The 24734-nt window shown below is 37.0% G+C and overlaps 4 protein-coding genes across 5 annotated transcripts in view; 2 read left to right on the forward strand and 2 right to left on the reverse strand.

The window, feature by feature from the left end:
• ttyh3a (tweety family member 3a) overlaps positions 1-4844 on the reverse strand; it is a 51645-nt gene extending 46801 nt beyond the window's left edge. For both annotated transcript variants that reach the window (XM_055021540.1, XM_055021539.1), the window contains exons 1-2: positions 4108-4844; positions 343-512 (exon numbers count right to left, since the gene is read on the reverse strand). In XM_055021540.1, coding sequence (XP_054877515.1) covers positions 343-512; positions 4108-4233 — 296 coding nt within the window. In that variant the 5' untranslated portion in view covers positions 4234-4844. The remainder of the gene's footprint in view (positions 1-342; positions 513-4107) is intronic.
• A 120-nt stretch (positions 4845-4964) lies between these two features.
• Positions 4965-16757, forward strand: snx8a (sorting nexin 8a). Its single transcript, XM_055021541.1, has 14 exons — positions 4965-5051; positions 6638-6704; positions 7326-7453; positions 7723-7843; positions 8967-9157; positions 9302-9422; positions 10616-10752; positions 10875-10955; positions 11064-11224; positions 11355-11484; positions 11561-11629; positions 13150-13299; positions 15038-15187; positions 15630-16757. The coding sequence occupies exons 2-14, from the start codon at positions 6668-6670 to the stop codon at positions 15708-15710; spliced, it is 1557 nt and encodes a 518-aa protein (XP_054877516.1). The 5' UTR covers positions 4965-5051; positions 6638-6667; the 3' UTR covers positions 15711-16757.
• A 58-nt stretch (positions 16758-16815) lies between these two features.
• On the reverse strand, positions 16816-20836 carry nudt1 (nudix (nucleoside diphosphate linked moiety X)-type motif 1). Its single transcript, XM_055021542.1, has 4 exons — positions 20698-20836; positions 20409-20565; positions 18329-18474; positions 16816-17193 (listed from the first exon to the last, which is right to left on the reverse strand). The coding sequence occupies exons 2-4, from the start codon at positions 20558-20560 to the stop codon at positions 17021-17023; spliced, it is 471 nt and encodes a 156-aa protein (XP_054877517.1). The 5' UTR covers positions 20561-20565; positions 20698-20836; the 3' UTR covers positions 16816-17020.
• A 672-nt stretch (positions 20837-21508) lies between these two features.
• Positions 21509-24249, forward strand: mrm2 (mitochondrial rRNA methyltransferase 2). The gene is made up of 2 exons (XM_055021578.1): positions 21509-21845; positions 23100-24249. Exons 1-2 carry the CDS (start codon positions 21557-21559, stop codon positions 23528-23530), a joined length of 720 nt encoding a protein of 239 aa, XP_054877553.1. The 5' UTR covers positions 21509-21556; the 3' UTR covers positions 23531-24249.
• Positions 24250-24734: the final 485 nt, after the last annotated feature.

Genomic DNA, 24734 nt, shown 5'->3' on the forward strand with positions numbered 1-24734 from the left:
AGCAGGTATATTTGTGAAAATTATATCCATATCCTTGCAACCAAACAATACTGTTCAGCTGACGTTCGAGTGAGGAAAACACTGCCTGGTTAAAACATTTACGTCTTAATTAAAGTGGAATCTGGCAAGATGGATTCTTTCATGCTTGAGAATCTGAAAATCCGACAGCGTGTTAAACACTTGCCGTGATCATGGGGCTATAAGACACAAGCATGTGGTGACATCAAAGTGCAATATAACACAGTGAATCATGAGCGTGGGTGAAATTAAAAGCTAATTATGCTTGGCAACTTGAATTTGTGGACTGAACCATCGCCAGCACGGTCATGTGTTTGCACTCACCTGCACACGAGTGTTGCGATGATGACGCACCAGGCTGTGCAGCAGCAGTCGGCGTTGGGCTGTTCAGAGGTTTTGCTGCGCCGGCAGCAAAGCCAAATGGAGTAGAAGAGGAGAAAAACGAGGTCCAGAACCAAACAGGCAAGCGCCAAACCCCCCAGCAACAAGATGGACTAAAGGAAAGAGGAGCAGAGTTATGAGAACTAGTCTTTATGTCAATAACAAAGACGATCATTTTGGAATACGTGATGAGAATGTGTCCTATGTTTTATTATAATAATTTACATTTCTTAATTTTAAACCAGTCCATAGTACGTTTGCAGTGAACAGTCCTGCTGCAAATGGGAAAATTTATTGCTGCTATGACTGTGAGCTAGTCAGGTCCTGCTGCAGAAAGCCATGCCTAAACCAGAACACCTCTACGCTTCATAGCTGATTTCAGGTTCTTTTCATGGAATATATAATTTAGTTCAAGCCCAGTTGGTTCTCGGTTTTGGTGTACAAAGAACATTATAGTCCTGGTCTATGTTCTCTCTGGAAAACTTTATTCTGGCCTTTTTTTTGTGGCTTTTCTTCTTCCTTTTTCTTCTGGACATCTGCAAAGAAAGTTCAACTTGTGGATTGTCTCTCCAATCTTAGTGGTCTACACATTCATATCAGTCTGCTGAGGGTTCTGCCATTACATTTTAGGGTCTATGGAGACTTCTTAAAATTTTTTTGCAGTATTCTTTCAGGGATTTTGCAAAATGAACTTGCTTGGTGTGGCAGAACTAGGCCATTATACAGAACTTCAGTCGAATAGGCTGATTTCAAGTTCTCATAAAACCTCTTTAAAACCTTCCCAGACTCAAAGCTTCTATAGAGTTCCTTCTTAAGCCCACAGACTGCTCTTTTGATCCCCCCACAGTGTTCACTTTTACTTCAAAAGGTTGATCAACAATGTTCAAATCATATGGACCTGATGTGACATTGTCTGATTTTTGCAATATAAAGAGGGAAAAATGTGAAGATAGCATTACTATTCCTCAAGTACATCTTCTTTTATAGTACACAAATATTACAGAAGGTCTCGAGTATAAATTTGGTTAAATTACTTACATTGATAGTAATATTAAATAGTCATATGTCTAAATATATCAGAAAAAAAAATCATCAGGCTCTCATAGACTGACCTATTTTTTTCCTGAAACCAACAAACACATTTACAGCTATAACAAGAACAGCAGTCATGTATGTTCAAGCCCTGTCGTGGCAAAAAATTTGCTAGATTATATTGTGATAAATTATGATGTTGATTTCAGACCATATTAAAGTAAATGGTAATGATGTAATAACACAACTTTGCCTCTTAAAAATCAATAAACTTTCAATTTCTAAGGAACACAACAGTGGAGCTGGAAGACATTTCAAACAGCCCCAAAATTTAAACAAAACAAGCAAAAACAAAACAATGGAAATAAAAATTATTGACAACAGAAATCATAAATAAAATGATTTGGAAGATTGCGTAAACAAAATTGGTCTTTAAAAAAAAAAATAATCAGAATTTCCGTTATAATTAATAAATTCTAAATTATAATAAGTAATTATTTATTGAGGGTGTCACATTTAACATAATAGATGTTAAATGCTTCAATGTTAAATATAGTATTTAACATTGTAACATGTTACATGCTTTAAAAAAACCACAACCAGAGGGAAAATATGTAAAAAGAACACTATTGAAAGATATAAAACATAAAAAAGAGCTTCTTGAATAATAACACTAGTACTCATGAGACTGTAATGACAGTATTTTCATGCTTACAGCTGCGTGATGAACAGTGATAGACCTCTAAGCCAACAGCAACACTTCATACACTATGTAGGTCAGGCAGGTTTCTGTGTTTGCTACAGACTCCTGAGGATACACATCTGTGGCAGACTTCCAAAACCTTGCCTTCTCCTGCTTGTTTCATTTTTATCCCTTCAATGACTCGTTGTGACTAACACATAGTTTTAACGACTGCTGATTTCAATATGAGAACTTATTCTGTTCTTAAAAGCTGAGCTGAGCTAACCTTTAAAGAGCTAACCTTTGACACACGATTGTGACAGACGGGGTGATCAGATGCAGCCGGATGACTTCTTGGCATTTGCATGCTGCTCTGTGGAGCTCAGTAAGGAGCAGAAAACGACTAAGCAAAGGCACTGTAATTTGGGCACATCCCTGCAACACAGCAGTAAGTCAAGGTTGCATCATTAAGAAGTGTTTGCATTGTAAGCAACAATGACAGCTCGGCCATCTGGACGAGTAGAAACTCTTCTTAAGCCTGCGGGGGAGAGATGCGTTAGCAGTAATTAGCAGGATGTCATCACAGAAGGTTAACAATAATCATTTATGCGATGAGCCTGTGGGAGAGCGACGTTTGCTCTGATAAAACTGTGATGGGAGAGAAATCACATATTTTATCAGCTAAACTACATGTGCTTTTAAATACTCCAAAAAAGTCAGCCATGAAGTTCATACCATATAGTGAAGTCATCCATCATCTATCCAATAACCTGCGACAGAACAGGGCTTATATAACGCAAAGAAGTGGATCATCTTGACCATTTTCACTAAATCCTGAAGGAAATAAACAGAGCTGGCAGCAAACACCAGACGCCCACATGAAGTGAAGGAGGACCAAACAAGACAACAAACTGTTTCACGCCTTAAGATTAGTTTTCGTTTCCAGCCTGCATACCTGTACAAGACTGAGCACATCTCTATTAAACCCCCAATGCGTGTCCGGGAAGTATCTTCCTGTTTCTCTGGAACCATGAGTTGCTTCTCCATTTTGTGAATCATTTCTTCCTTTTAAAGAGGAAACTATGCATCTTGTGACTTCGTCTCCCAGAAAACCCACAAATACTGTCTGCAGTCTAGCTGTGATGTAAAAGCCCTTTCTGTAATCATACTGACTCTAATCTAAAATTAGTTTTTTAATTGTTGTTTTGCTCAAAGATATTTTTAGTAAAGCTTTTTTATTGCCTTTTTAAAAATAAAAACAAAGTTTCCCCATTTAAAAGGTTTTCTTAAAAACCTTATTTTCTCATTGGGGCAAAAAATCTGCTGAGCTGGATGTGTCACCAATGCAGAACATTTTTAAAAAATTCATGGTAATTAACACCATAATGAGTCAAACATAAACTTCAGGACTTGCTGGGAATAATTCAAAGTCCAAGGAATTTGAGCAACACCAAACTTCTGCTTACAGATTTTCAAAACTAAGCATAATTTCTTCTGAACTTGTGAACAAATCCAGCTCTCCTCTTCCCTCCCCCAGACTTAGCTGATTACCAAGCTGTGTAGACTCCACTTTGACCGTTCCCATTGGTGAAAAAAGTCAGATTAATGTAACCTTAATCTGACTAGTTGTCCCTCTTCTTTGTTTGTTGTATTTACAGAGCGACTCCATATTTTTAAATATTCATGTATGCTGTAATAGATGTGATTAAAACATATCACACAAGTGGTTTCTTAGGTACTTTCAGGATGGTTTTGGATACACACCAAACTGGCTTGTGTCTGGAAAAGGCCAAGGCCTGGCCTGGATAGAATAGGTTCACACAGATGGTAACATGGATCACAGGGTAAACAGAACAAACAGGTGCAAACCTGTCACAATAAACCATTAATCTTCAATTCCAGGTCGCAAACATGATCCGTGAACTGTACACCAAGGAAGCCCTAATCCTACTGCCCTCAATTAAATGAGGCGAGTGTGTGGAGAGGGATTTTACCTGCTGATATGTCCAGTCTTCTGGCTGGAAATCACTGCTTGTTTGCTGAAACTTTAAGTTGAAGTGGGGAAGTCTGTGCAGCAGGTTCACCCACCAAGGTGGCGAGTAGCTGACCACAGCTGCCATCGCGATGAAGAGTCAGAGATTAAGTCAAAAGCAAAAAAATAAAAGGATGCTTTCAAGTGTAAACAGGAAAAATAATCCACTTCATCCAGTTTGAGTCCAAGATAGAAATAAAACGCAAAAACGGTTTTTGTGTAGCATAAAAGTATGAACGAAAGCTCGTTGTGGCTGTTGAGGAACAAAACCACACTAAAATAACTCCATTGGTGAGATATGAAACAGCTGAACAAGCGCCAGCACGAAGAGCTAAGTAAAACTGGTAACTAGCCAACTATCAACCTCCTCAGTCTACCAATTTAACTGTTGCTAATGCTGAACTATTAACTATAGCACCCTGTTGTAATGTAATCTCAAACTCCAAAGAGCTAAAGCTCACTTCAAATATGCCTTTATTGAAAAAACAAAAGCAACTGAGTCTTCGGAGCTAGTTAAGACAGCAATGTAGGTTAGCTAGCTTTTAGCTGCTAGTTAGTTCTGTTCACCGATAGACGGAACACAAGAAGAAGAAGTAGTCTCTTTTGTTCCAGTTGGCATTCTGGTCGGCACTTCTTTCGTCCAGATTTGTCGGTTCTCCGGTCTCTCAATTAATCTTTTCCATACTTATTCCAGCGCAGATGCCTCTCACTGTTCATTCAGACCGACTTCCCCATCCAGCGAGGAATTGAGCGCAGGAGGCTGGAGCCAACGCTGCGACTGTTCACGACAGTCCCCCAGCTGGCAGTTCAACCCAACCCCGGCCAGAACTCAACAAAACCACATCATCGTCGGTGTGAAAGGGGATCTTGCAGTGACATCTACTGGCGAGTTGGCATTCAAGCAACGTGAGATTCAAGGAATGTCGGGAATTGCAATACTACTTGAAATTTCAGGACATTTTGATTACACATTTAGCATGTATAAAATGGTTGCTATAGCGACAAAGGTAGACTGCAAATATATTGTCATTTTTCTTTAATTATAGAAGGAGAGAAAAATGTCAACTTTTAATTAATTTAAAATAATATGTTTTATAAATCCAATATTTCAGTTGGCAATTTCCTTCAAACGTAACATTTACAGTCAACCTCTTTAAACTCGAATGGTAATTTATGAATTTCACTCCTTACAGACATGGAAAACCAATGACATCATATCTAAATCACCGTTTTATTATCCAGGCAAATACAAAGAAAAATGTTTACCTTAGTTGAGCAATTGTTGAATAAAACTGATATGTTCCAGGAATACTCTAAATTTCTCCAGAAATTCCAATTACATACCTCGGCTAAAGAACATATTGTTGTTGATGCCACTGAACTCTGACAAGTAGGCTACAATGAGTTTTTCAGTTTTTACACTACAAGGACCTCCTGAAGACAAACGCCTGTATGACTTTTCCATTCAGTCATTTTTCCTGGATTGCATAAAATTAACTTTCAGAGCTACAAAAGTACACCCCTAGTGTTTATTTCACCAGGAAATGCTCGTTAAATTAGCTGGGGTTTTTGACATCTGTTGTTCACCTGTGCAATGTTGCCATAACTAAAAGAACACTGTCAAAGAGTGATACAGCTGAACTCTATGCATTAGTTGCTTTAAACATTTGTCACAAGAGATTTCATGAGAATTAAAAGGAGAAATCATATTGTTGCAATTTTTATTCACTTCATTTGTTCTCTGTTAAATCCAGAATACATTCAATAATCAACACATTGTTTGATGTTCCCAACAGAACCTTTATGTGCCAGTGCGACAAACTGGAGACTGTTGATCACTTTACGTCTTTCTCCCACTACTCAAAATGGCATTTAATACTTTTATAAAAGTTTTTTATTTATTAAAAAAAAAAAAATTACGTTTCTTTCTCACGGAATCCATTCAAAAAAGGGTTAGACATCAGAAAGCTTTATTCGTGATAAAATATTCAGAATACACCTGATGTTTGCATTAAGAGAACAGATCGTCACTAATTAATTAATTATTCTTGGCAAAGCTCACATAAAGGGATGACTTGCAATGAACTCTGTCTTAAAAGCTGTCACGTTTTAAAAAAAAAATCTACGAGGTGTACTTGAATGCACCATTTGTTATGCAGGCATATTTGTGGAGATTGAGGAACAGAGATTAAATCAAATAAACCTGCGCTGGTGAGACCAGGAAATAATAAATTATATGTAAAACCACTTATGGTTCATATTTTTGGTAGAATATAGACTACACAATGCAATTGGGTAATGTTTAATGAAACCGAGACGTAGACTCACGCCCCCAAAACTTTTAAAAATCCCCTAAGTGGTGAAGCTGCCGTGGCATCACCAGCTTCCAGAGCGTGGAGGTGGCAACTGGCTTCACGTCATCAGGACTTGGGCTTCAACCAGGGTTCACTGTAACTTTAAGACGCAAATTACTTGTTTTTCCTTCTCTGCAGGAAATCACATGGAGGTGCTCTTGTGCTCACATGACAGCCCGAGCTATGGCAGGAGAGATCAATGAAGGTAACGTGTGAAAACTTTTCTCACTCTCTCTTGAGTCAGTGACTTCCATGTGATTTTTTGTGACTTTTCTCGGCGTATTTGCGAAGCTCGCGCGTCAAAACGCGTGGATTTTACTGCACGCTGAGATTGCGATTTGAACTCACCTCATGAAAAGTTTTCAGTGGTCGATCGGAAACAGGTTGTTCCATCTCAAAAGCTCTCATCCATGTTCTCAATTATTCCCCCCAAACTATTGTTGCTCCTTTCTTGAGCCATGACCAGAAAGATCAGGACAAGTCGTTGGTTTTTCCCTTCCTCCTGAAATCCTGTCAGGTGTGTCTTGAAGGATTTACTTAAAATGTTATATCACGCATTCTTCTTTTTAATCTCTTTAAATATTTGCAAATTATTAATTCTCTCAATTTAAGTCCATCCTCGTCATTTTAAAATAGAGCAAATAAAAGTTGTCTTCGCAGAAAAGAAAAGACAAAGTCACATGATGTGTCCACTATCCTTTTCAAAATGAAAATCTTTCTTTTACTGATGTCATTTATGCAAAGTAACCTCTTGGGTGTTATGCATATGAAATATTTATCATTTTGAGGAACATGTGATAATATGTAGGTGTTGTTCCCCTTTTAGGTTCAGTTCCTGCCTATTACAGAGAAGTGTATGAGGCCATCCGCTGCAGGACAGATGAGAGAGTGCAGGCTGAAGTCTTTAAGCGCCTCCTGGAAAGGACCGGTCTCTCCAAGGCATCTCTCAGCCAGGTGAGGAGTTCCTCAAGATGCTGAGAAGGCAGAAAGCTTAAATATCTTTTGTTGGAAATTAAAGATGAAATATTTAATAGGGATGTAACTCGGTGAATTCCCTGAAGGCATCATTCCCCTTTTTCTGACCTTTTGTAGCATATCATTTGCTTTGTGCCTTGTGAGAGCTTTGTGCACACAGGAATGCAAACCACAGTTAAAGTGGGATCTCAGACGGAAAAATGTTGACCTTCTCTTTCATATTGTCTCTGTTCACCTTTTTTTTTCAGATTGCTGAACATATTGACTGTACAGATGGATTCCTTACTAAGCTCACCCTCTATAAAGCGCTAGCTTTAATTGCTCTAGCCCAGCAAGGGAAAAAACCAAGTCCTAAACTCTTCATACATGGTAAGTGACTGTGTTGCAGTGACAGCAGAATAGTAAAGGTTTCTGCTTAATGAGTAGCTTGGTGTCCAAAGATGGCCTTTGGATGAAATGCAGCATTTGTTCATGTGCAAGGTGCAAATGACTCTTTTATTAGCTCTCATGGAAGTTTTTCTTGACACTTTTTCCAAGTAGCATAAACTCAACAGCAACTTTACCTCAGTTAGCAAGTGATGTATGTTTGGGAATATCTTAGAAAAGCCTTTTTGATGTATATTTATTATCCTCCATTATTTCTTCTCCCAGCACATGTCACAAAGCTGCAACATGTGCTGGGAGTCTATGGTTACAGTGGCTTATGAAAGTAATTATATCTCTTTAACTTTTGTACTTTGCAACCTGGATCTTTGATGTACTTTATATGAATGAACAACAAGACATGTTTATTGAAAGTGGATGAAAATATCTTGCACAGAAATTTTTGCACATTCTTCTTTACAAATAGCCCAGGCTGGGTGGAGAGTATCTGCAAACATACATTTTCAAGTATTGTCGAGTATATTTTCAATGGATTTAAAGGCCTTCAAAGAACAGCTACATTTAGACCAGGGTTAAATAACATACAGATGTACTTGATGTACAAATCCAGTGTCTTCTGAAAGTAAATGCTTTTGCATAACAAACTAAATATGGAGACGTTCAAAGAATATAAATATTTTTGTTTTTGCAGTTTGCTGTATAAGTGCAAGGTGCACTTGTGTTTTCCCTCCCTCTTTGTGGGATGATGATAGAGGGATATTTTATGGTTTTCCTAAAGGTAACTATTATGCAGACTTGACTTGGATCCATCTGCAGGCTTTAGTGTTGAATCCAGTTTTGTTTTTTCAGGTGTGGGCAGTATGGCAACTTGCTTCATGCCACTTCCTGTTCTTTGCCAGAACTCTCTTTGAGTTTGCCTCAGTAAATTGAATTTTATGCACAGCTGTCTTAGAATGTCCTGGAAGGAATCATAAAAGGTCACATGGATTACTGTCAAGAGCACTGTTATAAACTGGGCATTCTGAAGGGCTTTGAAATTCTAGTCACTCATAAAGTATTGATTCAATCACGGAGAACAAATGTTAGCTCTGAAATGTGTGATTTACAGAGTTGCCAAAACCCCAACTCGGAGAGCTGAGGGAACTGGGCGCTCTGAGGATGCAGCCGGCTCAGGACGACGTGCTCACCATTTCACAGACATTTGAACAGCTTCTCACCAAAGACACAATCCAGATGCAGCTTATTCCAGAGAAGAAGGGCCTGTTCCTTAAGCATGTGGAATACCAGGTCACCAGCCAGGCAAGGAAATTAAAATCTGCAATATTGTTATTGTATCATGTTGAAAATACTCCACTTCTTATCAAGTTGTTTGCACAAATCCATATCAAATCAATTGTGCTCATACTTATTTTGTAATTCAGTTTCATTGTTTCTACTTTTTAGCGTTACAAAATATCAGTATACAGGCGGTACAGTGATTTTGACGTCTTCCACGAAGTTTTGCTGCAGAAATTTGCCTACAGAGTGGTTCCGGCACTGCCGCCCAAAAGGATGCTGAAGGGAGGTGGGTTTCTATGTGAACTGCACTGTTAGGTCTCTATTTGTTTTGTTATATTTACCAGATTTGTGTTCTGCATCAGAATTTCATAAAGTTTTGATTTGTTTAATAATTTAGTTTGAAATTCCAGCTTTTAAAAGTCTATTAAAAGACAAAGACTCATAAGAATTTTTTTTTCTAGTCATTTTGTCTGACAGACATAAACCACCGATGCATAAAGTTTCAATTCCTGAAGACTTAAAGCTTTAGTGATAGTTATGTGAATTATTCAATAAGGATTTATGGTGTTTAGCTGTGGTTTTAGAAAAAATAGATTCTTTGAATGTATCATTCTGATAGCTTTATCTCTGTTCCTCTTTTGATTCTGACACATGGAACTTTGTTATTCAGATTTGTGAAACTTGTTAAATATTTCTGTTCATTTGAAATGAACAAATCAACACCAATTTTATATGGTTGTGCTGTGTACTTATTTAAGGTTGTTTGTGTTACCCTATGTCCTATCAGTCTGTCTGTATAAAGCACATTTCATATCCAACAGGAGGAAGAGATTAGTAACAAATTAATCCAAATTAATACTTGTATTATCGCTTACTCGCCCTGCCCCCTCATTTCATGTGCACAACAAATGCTTCTACAAGAATGATAAGAGGCATCATTTCCCAGTTAAACACTATGATGTTGTTTTGATGATTTAACGACAATAGATTTGATAATCTCTTGAGATTAATTCTTAAGCTAATGTTTGGATCTATGCTAGTTCCAGCTGTGATGTTGCTTTAGAATACAGGTTCTGTAATTTCCCTCAGTGTTGATATGACTCACTGTATGCCCTCTGATTACCGCTCCAGCTGCTTCTCTGGGAATTTTTTGTTGGTTCTTATCTACACTAAACCATTTTTATCTGTTTTTTTTTAAGACTTAAAAGGTCAGGGATAATGGTATCTCTAGCAACTCTTCTTTTGTGTGTGGCCATGACAAAGAATAACTGTAAGACTGAATTTTGGTCTAAGATTTTTGGTCTTAACTGACCATTTTCTAGCCAACACTATATGTTCTGAGATCTAAGAATCTACAGGGAAGAAATTTTGCATTTAGATCAACCTTTTGGGACTATGAGCACTTGACTCTTGAGCTAAACTGTTCATTTACTTCTAAAGTAAAACTCCAGATATTGTTTTTTTTTCTTTTATTCACAGTCCTAACTTCTATGTCCGAGCGTGAGTTCATTGAAGGGAGAAGACGAGCTCTAATGAGATTTCTTAACTTGGTGGCTCGCCACCCCCTCTTCTCCGAGGATGAGCTGGTCAAGACCTTTCTCACCTACAGCGGCTCTGTACGTTTTCAAGCATGCACAATAAGCACTATCTTCACGACGCACGGGAGCCGAGCACATCCTGTTTGATTCACACTTTGTCCTTTTCCACTCACCCACTCGTCACCCCCCTTCGCAAACAGGATGTCCAGACCAAGCTGCGCGACACTTGCAAGAAAACGGGTGACGAGTTTATGACCAACAGGATTGCAACCCAAGCTAAGGTTCGTCATGGATATGGTGACTCCAAGTGTACTTTTTCCCTACTGCTTTTACTTTCATTTAAAAACTGTAAACATAACGGAGGAGATTTTGTTGGACCTCTTTTGCAGGAATATCTCCCAGCAGACATTCAGGCTCAGTTCTCAACAAGCAGAGAGCTGATTAAAAATATCCACAACAGCTTCCAGAGACTGCGGGACAGAGCTGAAAAAATGGCTGAGCGCTCAATGGAGAATTCAACTGATCTGGTCCAGTTTGGTCGAGAGCTTAGGTATTTTTTATTATGAAGGATATACAGTTAATCATCCTCTAGGATTTACGGCTTTTGCAAAAGGATTAAATTCTGAGTAGCCTGAATCCTACAATATTTTATTCTTTTCTTATATTAATGTTTTCATCAGTGCTTTGGGCTCAGATGCGTCGGCTCTTCCTTCCTTGGCCTCCTCCCAAACCGGTTGGGGAACTCTGCGCCAGTCTTTGAAAAGCCTGTCGGAGGAGTTTGTAGTTTTATCCAACAAAGCCGCTCAACAGGTACAACCTTGAGAATATGCCCGCTGTGTTTGTTCCTAAAATTTGATGATAAATGTTGTTCTGTTTATGTCTCCAGGGCAGACGGGAACAGGACGATGTTGTGGAAAAACTGAACTTTTTCCTAGATTTGCTGCAGTCATACAGAGTGAGCAAGCTTGACTTTCATTTCTTTTGTGCTGAGACAGGAATGTGGTATGTCTACACTGTGAAAAATTCTTTTAATCCTGGATATTGTAGTCATAAGTGAGGGCATTCAGGAGTTGGCTACCATAATGCGCAGAGGGGAAGATATCAGCAATGATGCTAATAAATAACTCATTGGTGTAACAATCTTCCATTTCCCCTCCAAAACCAAACTATTCTACTGTAACGAACATTTGCTTGTTGAAAGCATCGCAGACAATTACCATTGAAGTAACTATGTTGTTAATATTACCATTTGGACATGCAAGAAAGCTGAAATTGTGAAGCCTCTCCACAGTTAAATGTCACTTGGCTCCTTCCAAAAATGTAACACTGTTTCATTGTTTGGAGAGAGCACTTGAACTTCCTTTCTTCCTTTAAAATGAGGCGTGTCCTTATCTTTATTTTTGTAGCAGACCCTATGGTGGTAAAAACTGACTGGTATTTAAGCCAAGTTACTCCACTGCCTGGTGCTTCCACTGTGGATTTGATGCTCATTTTGTAATACACAATATTTATTGTGTGCATTCAATTTGGAATTGCAGCTCAAAAATGTATATTTTTGTTTTACCAAATTTTAACACATTATTTCTTAAGGTAGTGGTTCCTAAATTCTTATGTCTTGCGACACGACTTAGTTCAGAAATATGAAGAATACAGAGAATTGTCATATATAGAACACAACCAGAACTTGTTGGTTTTACATGTTCAACAATGGCCATTTATACATGTTCAATAATTGCCAGCTTCAGTCTAGTCTTTTTTAAATTTAATTAATTTTGGAGAGTTTCTGGAATATCTCAATTGTTTCATTTTCTCACATTTATGTCCAGTTGTTTTTATATAGTTCCGCAGGACGTTTTGCAACAGAACTGACACATTAGTCAACTTCCAATCATCTTTTCCTACCTCTAAATTGTGAATTTTACTAAGAAAATCCCAAAACGATAACTTTATCTCAAGTTCAGCTGTACTTAAATACAAGTGGCATCTTAAGAAGGCTGATTGCTGAAGGTGAATCATAATTTTTTAACAAAGTATTTGTTCAAAGGTACACACAGTTATGCAACATGGTTATTGCACTTTATTATTTTACTACTCAACTCCAACACATATTTACATGTTTGTCATTTGCATTGTCATAATAAAAGTGAAAAGAGTTTGAAAATTATTTCCCATCATCTCCTCCTAAAATCTTTAACAGCCACATTATGTTATTTATTAATTTTTTTTTTATAGTTTCTCCTTTTAAGAACAGAACTTTTATTTGTGGGAATGACTTTCAACTATATGGATTTATAAAATTGCAGCTCTTGTTTGTCAAAGTACTTTAAGTTATCCATACTTTTGTCCCAATGCTTCTCCTGTCACTCATCTGTTATATAATGTTGTGGAGAAGTGCTTCACCCCGCCACTTTCAGTCAATCAGTAAGAGCTGCTGCCTGTGTTTTTTTTTTTTCTTTCTTCCTTTTTTCCCTCTAGGATCTCTGCGAGCGTCATGAAAAGGGCGTGCTTCATGAGCACCAAAAAGCGCTGCACAAGTACAGCATGATGAAAAGGCAGATGATGAGTGCCACTGTTCAGTCCAAAGAGCAGGCTTCTGTAGAGCAGCTGGAATCACGAATCGTTCAGGTGATTATTCTTTCAGTTTAATTTTGTTTGCCTAATTCTAAAACTTTCTTTGCAAAAGTTGTTTCATCTCAGTCGTGACATAAGCTATTAAAATGGCAGTAAAAGCACTGTCATGGTTGAAGGTGACTGGTCATACATTTAATGGTGCTGTTAGGAAGCAAAGCCAGGATTCAAAGCTGGGGCAGGCTGTTCTGATGTGGACTTCAGACCTTTTAACTCCTAAGACCGTTTTCATGCACAAAAACACTCTCACTCTGACTGGATAATCTTCAAAAAGTATAGTCTCCTCTTTAAACTCTTTGAACACATTTAATTTAATGTGGTAAATCACAGACTCATTTGCAGACTAAAAGGAAATTTTCAGACACTGGTTCAAAGCTGAGTCCATGTTAAGAAGGTAATTAACTTACTTTATACTTTAATTTTCTTGGTGTTTTTTTTAATCTTCTGAATTCAGCCAGTGTGCTTAGTCTGTTTGCCATTTAAACACATTTTTCAGTTCATTTCCCTTAACAAATAGCATTTTTGGGGAAACAAATGTGCAATTTTGTTATGTAAAATTATTACTATATTTTGGCATTTCTTCACTTATGAAATGCTTTAGCATTTTATTTAGTTAATCTATTTCAGTAGTGATAGAAATGCTTATTTTAAGATGTGAGGCTCGTGGGCTCAACATTTCTTATGTTTCTTAGACACATAAAATTTTGGCCAACAGATGTTAGCTTCTATATAGTTTTCTATCAAAAACTGTGATAACCCTAACCCTCCACTGTGTGGAGTGGAGAGGTGCAATGTTCTACTCAAAAATGGACTTGGCCTCTAAAGCTTGTCTGTAGAAGGAAAGATGCTTGGAAATATCCTGGTAGATGGCTTTTCATGTCTCTGATAAATCTGTGTGTCGTGGCTCCCAAGATACTGACTCCACCCACAGTCCAAATCCTGTGAAATGTCCCAAACTCTTGACTGGGTTTTGTTTCAGAATCCTATGCAAGCACATTTGCTATTATCCCTGTTGCTTGTCTACCCATTTTTTTCCTTCCATTCAATTTTTCATTAACAGAGCACTCTGTAAATGGCTAGCTTCTTTACTAATTAACTTTGTGCCATATCGTTTTGTAGAATATTGCCTGCTGAACATCTGTCGAGTCAGCTGACTTTGTGATTTCTGAAGGCTATAACATTCTTGTATTACAAATGCTGTTTTGTTGGGCTCCTGGTTGGTTTTAGGAGCTCCATTTTTGGTTTTTACTAAGCTTCACCTGTCAAATATAAAAATATTTTGTCTTGAAGAAATGTGTTAAAGAGAAGATTTTGGTATTTATAGAAGTACCAATCCTGCCGTACTGCCAAAATGACATTGAACTATGAGAATATTCTTTTCTAACAGCTGTTGTGTAATGAAAAACTTTAAGGAAAGGGAAGGCTATTGACACAGCACCAATATTAAGGGATTCAAATTGCTTTACAGGAAATGAAAAAGCAAAATGAAAGGTAAAACGCATTTAAGTCTTTAAATTATAAACAAGGCAAGAAGTTGCAAAAAGTAATATATTCAGTCAAATAAAAGTAAAAAAGGCAAGCATTTCACAAGCAAAGTAAAAGGTCCAGACACTGTGCATTCCAAGATTATCTGGGCAACACGTCTCTTTTTGTTAGTTTTCTCTTGTTTGCATCTTTTTCATTATCATTTGACATTAATCATCAATTTTCGGTTTTGCCATAATTTTTTTAATAGCAAGAAAGTGCCATCCAGACCATGGAGCTCCGCAACTATTTCTCCCTGTTCTGCCTTCATCAAGAGACACAGCTTATCTTCACCTACCTTCCAATCACTGCCAACATTCTTGGGGCTTTCGTTAACTCGCAGGTCCAAGGACACAGAGAGGTAAGAGTGTATGGAAATGGGTTTTTCTCCAGCTCACCTTGATGTCGACTCAGCACTTCTTTAGTGGGAATGGCCAATATAGTTTTAGATTGGCTCCTAAGGTCTAACAAAAGAGCTAATACTGAAGGATGTGTGACTGGATTAGAGCCACCATATATTTCCCTTGAAAAAGTGCATATCACATACAGCATGTCCTCTTTCTGTTTAAAAAAAAAAAAAATATATATATATATATATATATATATATATATATATATATATATATATATATATATATATAATTTCTATATAGATATAAGTCTGTCTTTTTGTTATATTTAAGTCCGGTTGAATTTTTGGATTAGTTTTTTTTTTTTGGACCTGAAGTTTTTCAGCATTTAGTTATGGAACCCTAAAAATATTCATTTAACATAAAGAAACTTTTTTTTCTTTTCCTTATCAGATGGGTGATGTGTGGAATGAACTCCAACCTAAGCTCGGGTGTTTCTTTGGCAGTAATAATGGACTGAAACCTCCAATCTGAAAACGCATGCAAAGCAGAAGATAAACACTCCTACAGAGGAAGATCACCTACAGAGGAAGATCACCAACTGGAAAATGAAGAGCTCTGTGAGCTAATGCCTGAAAATGTTTTAATCACAACTGTTCCTATTTCCATTCAGTAAGATGGTTTCTACTCTCTACTGCGATTAACTACGTGTAAATTTGTGTTCTGTGATGTTTTCATTTCAGAATCAACTTTTACAGATGTAAGCACAGTAACAAGGTATTATAAGAGGGATCTAAAATGGTTAATGTTCACTCATTCTGATGCAAAATGATCTGTTTACAGCTTTTCAGAAGTTGGACACTAAGATGCTGACACTGAGATTTCAGTCTTTCTGGATGTATCAATGCTACATACCTGCGTTGTTTATATTGACAATGCTGTTTTTTTTCTTTTTGTTTTATGTTTGGACATAAAAAAGTGACTAGAAACAAGAACATATTTTAAACAACTTCTGGTAAATAAAGGACACTCCAAATAAACCTAAAGATACTTTGCAAATCCTTAACCACAAATTGATCATTATATATCTGGACACAGCAAAGGTTGCAGGCACTGTAAAAGCATTGATTATCACGATTAATGAATCTGGGTATAACAATGAGATTCATACACTAGAAATGCCTGTTAATGACACCAATAATAGGATGCATAAATATAAAACCCTAGTAGAGTTAGGTTTAAAGTTATCTTACTTTTTCAAACATGTTTCTGTTTACTGGATGTAATGTTAACATTCTGGAGTGACGCTGACTTAAATATGTGGATGGACCTCAAAATGACCTTGCCATTCAAAATCAAACATGTGGTTGAATTCAAGTTATTTTAAAACTATATTTGCCAGGACTGTGAATACATTGTATGCATAAACACATTTGTTTTGTTAAGGACCAAGTTTAACAACCAACAATATTAAACCCAGTGGACCTATAACGCTCTATTTTGTATTAAAAACTAAATATATTGTACTGAATACATTTTGCAGAGTTTTGTTAGTTCAGAAATAAACTTGCTTTCAACTTGCTGCTACTGCTGCTTTGATTAACATGCTGATTTATCAATAAAAATCCAATGAGACGGGTTACAGAAACATTTTTTTATTCCACTCGTTACAGTTGAAAAGTGTGTACAGTAAACGCTTCCTCTTCCTACCCAAATGATCATCTCATTCCTTTCACTAAATGAACAGTGGACAGCAACTGTTACTTTCAGTAATAATTGTCAAAATTTAAACACCAAACTTTTTTTCTCATAGTCCAAAACATAAAATACTACAAGGTTTGACATCAAAGCTCCTGAACCTCTTCCAGTTTGTGACTGAGAATCACGTCCTCACCCTGGAACTTGAAATACCCTACAAATTTCTTCTTCTGTAGCATCAAAGGGAACCACAAGACATCATCGGCCCACATCTGACTGAAAGGGATTTTGTCACAGTCAAACCACTGAGGTCTCATTTCTATAAAACACAAGAAATGGAAAAATTAATCATACTTAACAACTCAAATGTGTTCTTCAGATACATGATCAATGTACAGATGGCTGAACAAAACTCAAAAGATAAAAACATAAATAAACACCTCATACAACTGTAAAGTTTGGTGGTGTCTTGCAGTCACTGAGAAGACCATGCCATTTTTACACAAGTATTCTAGAGTCAAATTTGTGGCTATCTGACAAATCAAGCTTTTTCTAAATTGGACAATGCAACTGGTCAACAATCCCAAACACAGCAAATCTAGAACAGAGTTAGTGAATAAAGAAAAGAATCAAGGTGTTGCAATGCTTCTCTGTATCTTTGTATGTTTGGTCTCCACATTGTTGACCTTGACTTATTTCTCACAAAACAAACAGGACTGCCAAGTATTTAAATCCATCTTTGCACTGACACATTTTAAGCCTTCTTTCTAAAATAACACCTAAACCTATCCTCCCACCCCCTGTGGTGACCATCTTTAATTCAATCACTGTTCTTGTAGGGAATTGTAAAGAATATGGTATCGTAGATTGAATGTCTTTTTTTTAGGTTTTTGAAAATATTTTGTGCTATATGAGTTGTTTGCATTTAGTTGTTTTTGTATTTTCTCAAAATGTTTTGTTTTTAAGTAATTTTCAGATTCATCTCAATATACTAACACAATTATTTCCCCTATGAATCATACAAGCAAAAGACAAGTAGTTAACTCATCAAGGGATGCACCTGGATTTTGCCTTTGTAACATTAGTAAGCTACAAGTAGCATTGCTAATGCTACAAGTAGTCATTAGCAATGCCTACTTATAGCTTACTAACGTCACCTTGAATCTTCACTATCTGCGTTTACTTTAAACTTTGAAGGGCCATAAAAGACTCAAATCCAGACATGCCTCTCAACCTTACAAACTGTAGAAACTGTGACTGAGACTGAGTTTATAATAACATTAAAAGGAAGTCAAGTTTAAAAGGAACTGAAACCAAAATGGTAACATTTGCTTTTTCTTACATCTATTCCTTGAAACATGGAACAGTGTTCACAAAGGTTATTCCCCCAGTTTTTTAATGAACTTCCACCTTTTTAAAGGAATTTACTTTGGTTTCTTAAGAGAAAGTCTTACCCTCTGATTCTGTTGGTTCACCTTTATATGTGTCAGCTCTGAAGACGTGGACATCAAGGATCTCTGTTTCTCCAACAAATTCAAATTTGAGATTTCCAATTTTGTCGATAAGGTCCACTGTGAGGCCACTTTCTTCCTGAAGTTCCCTAAAGGGAAGAATAAAAAAAATATTGGTTGTATTTGTGCAAGTGCACTTTCATATGGAGACTAAAACGGCCTAAAGTTTTTTGTAGAACACATAGAATACAAGAGAAAGCTAAGCATGAAACCTAAAAGACTGATCAAGAAATTCAGAAACTCCACTGTTATTTTATATGATATCACATTATCTGGGTGCCCTGATTTCCACTAGTTGAAGTAGCTAACAATCAAAACAATTATGAAATCTTATGTTAGTCATGAATGATATTTTAGACTTGGTAGACCTGGTCTTGATAGCTATCACACTCAGCGCAGTTAATATAGCTGCAGTGCATCAAATTAAGGTCATCTGTCCAGCGCTATATTGTGCAAAGCTGAACAGGCCAAAATGATGCGACTTATTTCAACATAACAACCCACACTGTCTCTTTTTTTGAATGCCTGCATCCCAGATTTTCCACAGACATATCCCAGTATTCAAAACTGTAGAGTGGACCTGCATTATTAATTGCAATGACATTTGCTTTGATGATAGGTTTAATATAGCCGCCACTCATCATTAAGGACAAAAAATTAGTTTGATCCACAAAGCCATTGCTCCTGGATGAGATAGTTATTCTCTTGCGGTGTGCAATATAGGTTGAGTTTAAGGCTTTATTGTACTGTGATGATGAATGAGAAGATGTTCTTTTGTGAATATTTTTCTTTGTCAATCTGTTCAGTGCAGGACCTTAGAGGTTAAAGAGTTTGACGTATCCTGTACGTGTTTACACACAGATTTCAAGGCCAGGTTTTAAATGCTGTGTAAATGACCAACAATTATTCTTATAAATAGTCCACATTTTGTGTCAAGTACAACATCTCTATATTTAAGAAGCGGGAGCTTAGTGATAGCCATCTAAAAAAATCATTCTATTTTAAATACAAAATATATCCTATTCTGTCAAACTAAAAGTCAAGCATACAATTTTGTTATTTTACTGGGGCCATTTTGATAAATTACATCCAATGTGTTTTAAAATATGCTACTTCTCTTTGATGAAAACTACTGCCACTATTTCTTGAATGTGCACAGCTTGATTCCAGAGGCGCTTTTCAAATTTAACTTTGTGAAGCTTTGGGAGCCAACTGTGGCCCAAACAAAAACTTATATAAATGCGACAGAGAGACTTACACTTTCCATTTCAAAAGCTCTGAGAACAGATGCTCAACAACACAGAAGCAAAATATATTTGCATATTATGAATAATGTAACTATTAAACACCCTGCACAGAAAGCAGTTTTCTCTGTTTGTTTGGAGAGTTTTGGTCTAAATGCCTTCAGGGCTGTGCTCTCTCACTTCTGGAATAATAATATATTGTCCCGGCTAATACCTTTATTATTTTTTTATTTGTCCTAGCAAAACATTCGCAATTCTTTTTTTCTGTTACTCTCAACAGCCTACTCCCACTGCCTTTGTTTTTAAATATAAATATACTGAATGTCTCATCCCAAAATTGTAAAACAGTTGTACTTTGCAAGCACAACAAAATTATGCCTCTCTTTTTAAAATTTTAAAGTCTCTCCATTTTACACAATCCCATCAGGGAGCTGTAGATTGCCATCCGCCTTGAACCTGGTTCTGGTGGAGTTGGCTCATTGAAAGGGAGATGTTCCTCTCTAGTGAGGCTTTGTGTTTAATCAAAAATTTACGGAATTTGCTGACTTTTCAAGACGGACCTTTTTTTGTACTGAATTGTCTGAAGCTGTCTGGATCAACTTGGATTTCTCTGTTAACTGTCACACGTGTAATAATACTTTTGGACAAATATTAACTTCATAAGCTGTCTGCTTATGAATTTAATACATGCAATGATTTAGATTAGATCATATACTTACGTCACCCTTTAACACAAACCACATTAACTTTAAATTAAATAAATATTCTAATTATTATACCTTCTAGCTGCTTCCTCGATGGTTTCTCCAGGTTGAACTTTGCCCCCAAATCCGTTCCACTTGCCAGCACCAAAGCCTCTCTTCTTCATGCCCAGCAGCACTCTACCTGGCTGGACCACCAGGACCAGAGTGAGCAGCTTGGAAGTCAACATCTTACCTGAGAGGAAGAAAGAACTCTCTGAGCAACAGAACCCCCCACAATGACCAGTAAGCATCAGTTCCTGCAACATGTGATGCTAACCAACGTTGTCATTAAATATTGCAGAACAAGGTAAGATCAAACAAGTACCTTTAATTCAGGAAAACAGTCCACCTCACGAAAGACTCCCGCGTGGAGAATACAGATGTCGTCACATGATAACAAGATTTGTAAACAAAAGGATCGGTCTGACCAATGTCAGATTCAACGCATGTGGCCCATCATTGTGTTGTAGGATCTACTGCAAGTGTCACTTTGAAACATGTCCGACTAGAAAAATGAAGGATTTTTTTGCCCCGTTTTCAGAAACTGGTGCTGCCATATTTTGCTAAGCAGTTGTCCTAACATCCAAAATTCACTTTCTTATTTCATGTTTTGATATTTGTAATACATTGTAATAATAACAGAACCATTAAGAACTAAAATACAAATTAAAATAAATGTAATAAAATAAATCATGAGGACACATTTGCCACCAATAAAGCAATTATCAGTGGCACCCTTTGTTTTACAGACAATTTACACAGCCTAATGTCAAATTATTAGGTACAATAGAAGCCATACACTGGATATTTATTCTGTGATGAAATGGCATTTATTCAGTGAATTTCAGGTATCCTAATAAGTAGTACTTTGACCAGTGAGTTTATTTTTGAAAGCAAGATGTTTATTTATTCATCAAAAGTTCCTTTTTTGAGAATGCAATAGTATGCAGATATTCACCATGTACACTAAGGTCTTTGATAATAAATGCATACAATTAAAATATGAATATTAAATTAACTTAAATTTAAAGCATGGGATGAATTTGCTCAACATAGGAACTGATGTTTTCTCGTTCTGTTTCAAAAATAAAGGGGACCCAAATAGGTAGCACACGTTGAGATCTCTGTTTCACGCAAGCGCAGTTGATGGAATAGGAATATATATACATAGTAGAATAAGCGAAATGTGGATATTTTCTGTTCGGAGGAGATGTTTTCACTGCTCTCTGAGTGTCATGAAGAAGCTGAAAGGGAAAACTGCAACAGAGCAGCGCTGGGTGCTGCGGCAGCTGAAAGATCCGTATGTCAAAGCTTCACACGCTCAAAACTTTCGATGCAGAAGCGCCTTCAAACTCTTGGAAATAGACGACAAGTTCGGGCTTTTAAAGCCCGGATACAGCGTGGTGGACTGCGGCGCTGCGCCTGGAGCATGGAGCCAAGTGGCCGTGCAAAGGATCAACTCTGCTGGGACAGGTAGACATGGCAGGTTTCAGTCACATGGGTTCAACTCCCACATCAAATCCCTAATGGTCATTAAAATGTAACGAAATCTCCACATATCATTAAACTAACTTTTAGATAGATACATTTGATTAGTTGGGTTATCGTTAAAATTTTATGTCATTAGAAGAGACACTTACATTCATGACTGGGAGCACTAAAGGTAAAACTAAGAGCCACAGTACAGAATAAAAATAAAAATATTATTACAATTATGTAATAATATCTGCTTTTTACATGCTTAGCAGTTTGGAAGTTTTCCAGCTGTTTTTTCTTTATAACTGCTGATAATTTAGCTTATCAACATTGTGCAAGACGTCTCTGGACTTTTGGAGACTAGTTTTAGCATCTTGAGCTTTCATGGTGGACTTGCTTGGAGAGCCTGATTTGAGCGTGTTGGCAGTTCCAGCATTCCCAAGAGTTGGAACTTGGGCGTGTTGGAAGTGTTGTGCACTAATGTTTGCAATAGTGCACAAATAACTTTCTCTTTTGTGTTACTGTCCTTAAAAAAAAAACTACACAAAAGAAAAATGTGAAAAATTCTAAATTAAAATCAGCAGGCCAACTAAGAAAAAAGACTAATGTTCTGCCACATAATCCAGAAAAAAATGGTTGTTTTCTTATAATAAATTGTCACATTTATTATGCAGGCCTGAGTGTTTTATTGTTTTGTAACCTGTAATTAATCTGAACATTCATCAGTGCCCTTGGTTATCACATTGAGGTTAATGCTCTTTAGTGATGCTGCTGTAAATGAAGATGGATATGATAAGTTTGTTTTACAGCATCACCCATCAAGCATGTACCTTTGTCCAAAAAAAAAAAAAAAGCAGATGTGTTAATAATTGTGATGGATTGTGCAGGTAAGGAATGTTTAAAGTCTAAAAGATGAGTTTAAATCTCATTAATCAGTAAATATTTGGTTTGGAAAAGGGGAATTTAAGTTAATTTGTCACTTTAGTTATTTGAAATATGCATAACTTCCACAAACATTAGTGCAGAATTTCCATGTCAATATCAAGTAGATTTTTTGACAAATGTATAAGAATCAGAGAGATTAAAGACAACTAAAGGGATATCGAAGATGACAAGGGAGCCAACTATCTCTTCTGCTTTTTGTTTTTGGTGTTATTTTTTTAATCGCTTAGTTTGGCACAGGTTGTTGTTTGTGTGAACAGATAAGACATGTGAAAGGGAGATGAACTGTTCCGGTGGCTGTCATTTTAGATCAAGGCTCACCACGTGGAACAGTTATCGGCATCGACCTGCTCAACATACCACCTCTGGACGGGGCCCACTTCCTCTCCAATCACGATGTCACCGACCCCGCCACGCACGGCAAGCTGCAGGAGCTGCTCCCCCAGGGCCAAGCTCATGTCATCCTGAGCGACATGGCGCCCAATGCCAGCGGCTTCAGAGACATGGACCATGAGAAACTGATCACCATGTGTTTGTCTCTGATAGACTTGGCTGAGAAGATTCTGCTGCCTCGAGGCTCTCTGCTTTGCAAATACTGGGACGGGGTTCTTTCTCATCACCTCCAGGAGAAACTCTCATCTGTGTTCAGCAGTGTTCGGACCATAAAGCCAGACGCCAGCAGAAAGGATTCAGCTGAGAGATATTTCCTTGCTAGTATGTACAGGAAGCCTGTGAAATGATATTTGTTGTCCTTTATTTAACTCATGACTGGCACATTCACTGAAGTGCTTCTCTGTGTCTCTGATCAGTGAGCTGTTTGAACATGAAGAGGCTTACTTAGTGGTTATTATCAAAAGATGGCAGTGTTGAGACATCAGTGAGGCTTGCTGCTCCGGGCACAAATGCAAGCATATTAAAGACCATAATGTGCTTCCGTTCCCTGCAAACCTAACGCAGTAGCAGCACTTAATCAGTGAAATGAAAACCTATGCAAGAATCAGTGAGATTACTCAAGAGCATTTTTCTTATTATTGCCCCCAGTAGCTGTTCCAGAGTCTCTTTTTACTGTTTGCTTTGATGCAGAAAGTCGTTTAGCTTGGATTCTCATTGTAAGATTCTGCACTTCCAGCCATGTTCAGCTGTTCCGTTACAAAGAGCACATGAAGGGAAAAACAAATTTCTAAGTGTCATGTACAATGTGACTGATGGAAAATGGAATGACAGTAAAAATGGCATGCATAAGTGTGTGGTACATATTTGCTGACTGACAGGGGAAACATCCAGATCCAAGTTGTTGGATTTTAATTTATCCTCAAATTTTACCTTAGTGATTGCCAAAACACTTCAGACAATAGTCCAAGTTTACTTTTATTTTCCTCCCCACATAAATGATTAATGAACAGAAGACGTGATAAAATAATGACAAGCTTGTTTATGCAATTAAAGTTGAACACCTGGATAATAGTTTCTGCTGTTACATGCCTAATTTTTCATTATTTCTTTTTTCATTTGGCATTAATAGTTCTCCACATTTTATGAATGTGAATAATTTATTTGCCATTTAATAAATGCATATCCTAGTTGCATAAAGAAAAAGCAACTTCAAGAACAATTAAAAGTCTATAGTTGCATCTCGCTGAATTCGAGTATCATTGAAATATACATTTCAGTTCAATTCAAAAACCTATTTTAATTGATTACATGTGTAACCCTTATATTTTTGTCTGAAGTTTAATGACAGACACATTCAGGTTCATTGTATTTATTCTAACAGGAAATCGAGTCAGTAGTTAACTTCAATCCAGCAGCTTCTGCCCCACACTCACAGACGGCAACAGAAAAAGGTGCTTGGGATAATGGTATTTAATACAAATTAATATCATTGATCCACATAACTAATCTCATCTTTAATATACATAAACTCACACATGTAAGAATCAAACA

The sequence above is a fragment of the Poeciliopsis prolifica genome, unplaced genomic scaffold (assembly GCF_027474105.1).
Source record: "Poeciliopsis prolifica strain line A6 unplaced genomic scaffold, Auburn_PproV2 SCAFFOLD077, whole genome shotgun sequence".
In the NCBI taxonomy this organism is placed as follows: domain Eukaryota; kingdom Metazoa; phylum Chordata; class Actinopteri; order Cyprinodontiformes; family Poeciliidae; genus Poeciliopsis; species Poeciliopsis prolifica.

Coding starts and splice junctions, on each gene's coding strand:
- nudt1 (XM_055021542.1), bottom strand. CDS start 20,560: ATGTTGACTTCCAAGCTGCTCACTCTGGTCCTGGTGGTCCAGCCAGGT. Junction 18,475..20,408: donor ATCGAGGAAGCAGCTAGAAG/GTATAATAATTA, acceptor TCTTCCCTTTAG/GGAACTTCAGGAAGAAAGTG. Junction 17,194..18,328: donor TGAACCAACAGAATCAGAGG/GTAAGACTTTCT, acceptor TGTGTTTTATAG/AAATGAGACCTCAGTGGTTT.
- mrm2 (XM_055021578.1), top strand. CDS start 21,557: ATGTGGATATTTTCTGTTCGGAGGAGATGTTTTCACTGCTCTCTGAGT. Junction 21,846..23,099: donor GATCAACTCTGCTGGGACAG/GTAGACATGGCA, acceptor CTGTCATTTTAG/ATCAAGGCTCACCACGTGGA.
- snx8a (XM_055021541.1), top strand. CDS start 6,668: ATGACAGCCCGAGCTATGGCAGGAGAGATCAATGAAG. Junction 11,485..11,560: donor CCAACAAAGCCGCTCAACAG/GTACAACCTTGA, acceptor TTATGTCTCCAG/GGCAGACGGGAACAGGACGA. Junction 15,188..15,629: donor AGGTCCAAGGACACAGAGAG/GTAAGAGTGTAT, acceptor TTTCCTTATCAG/ATGGGTGATGTGTGGAATGA.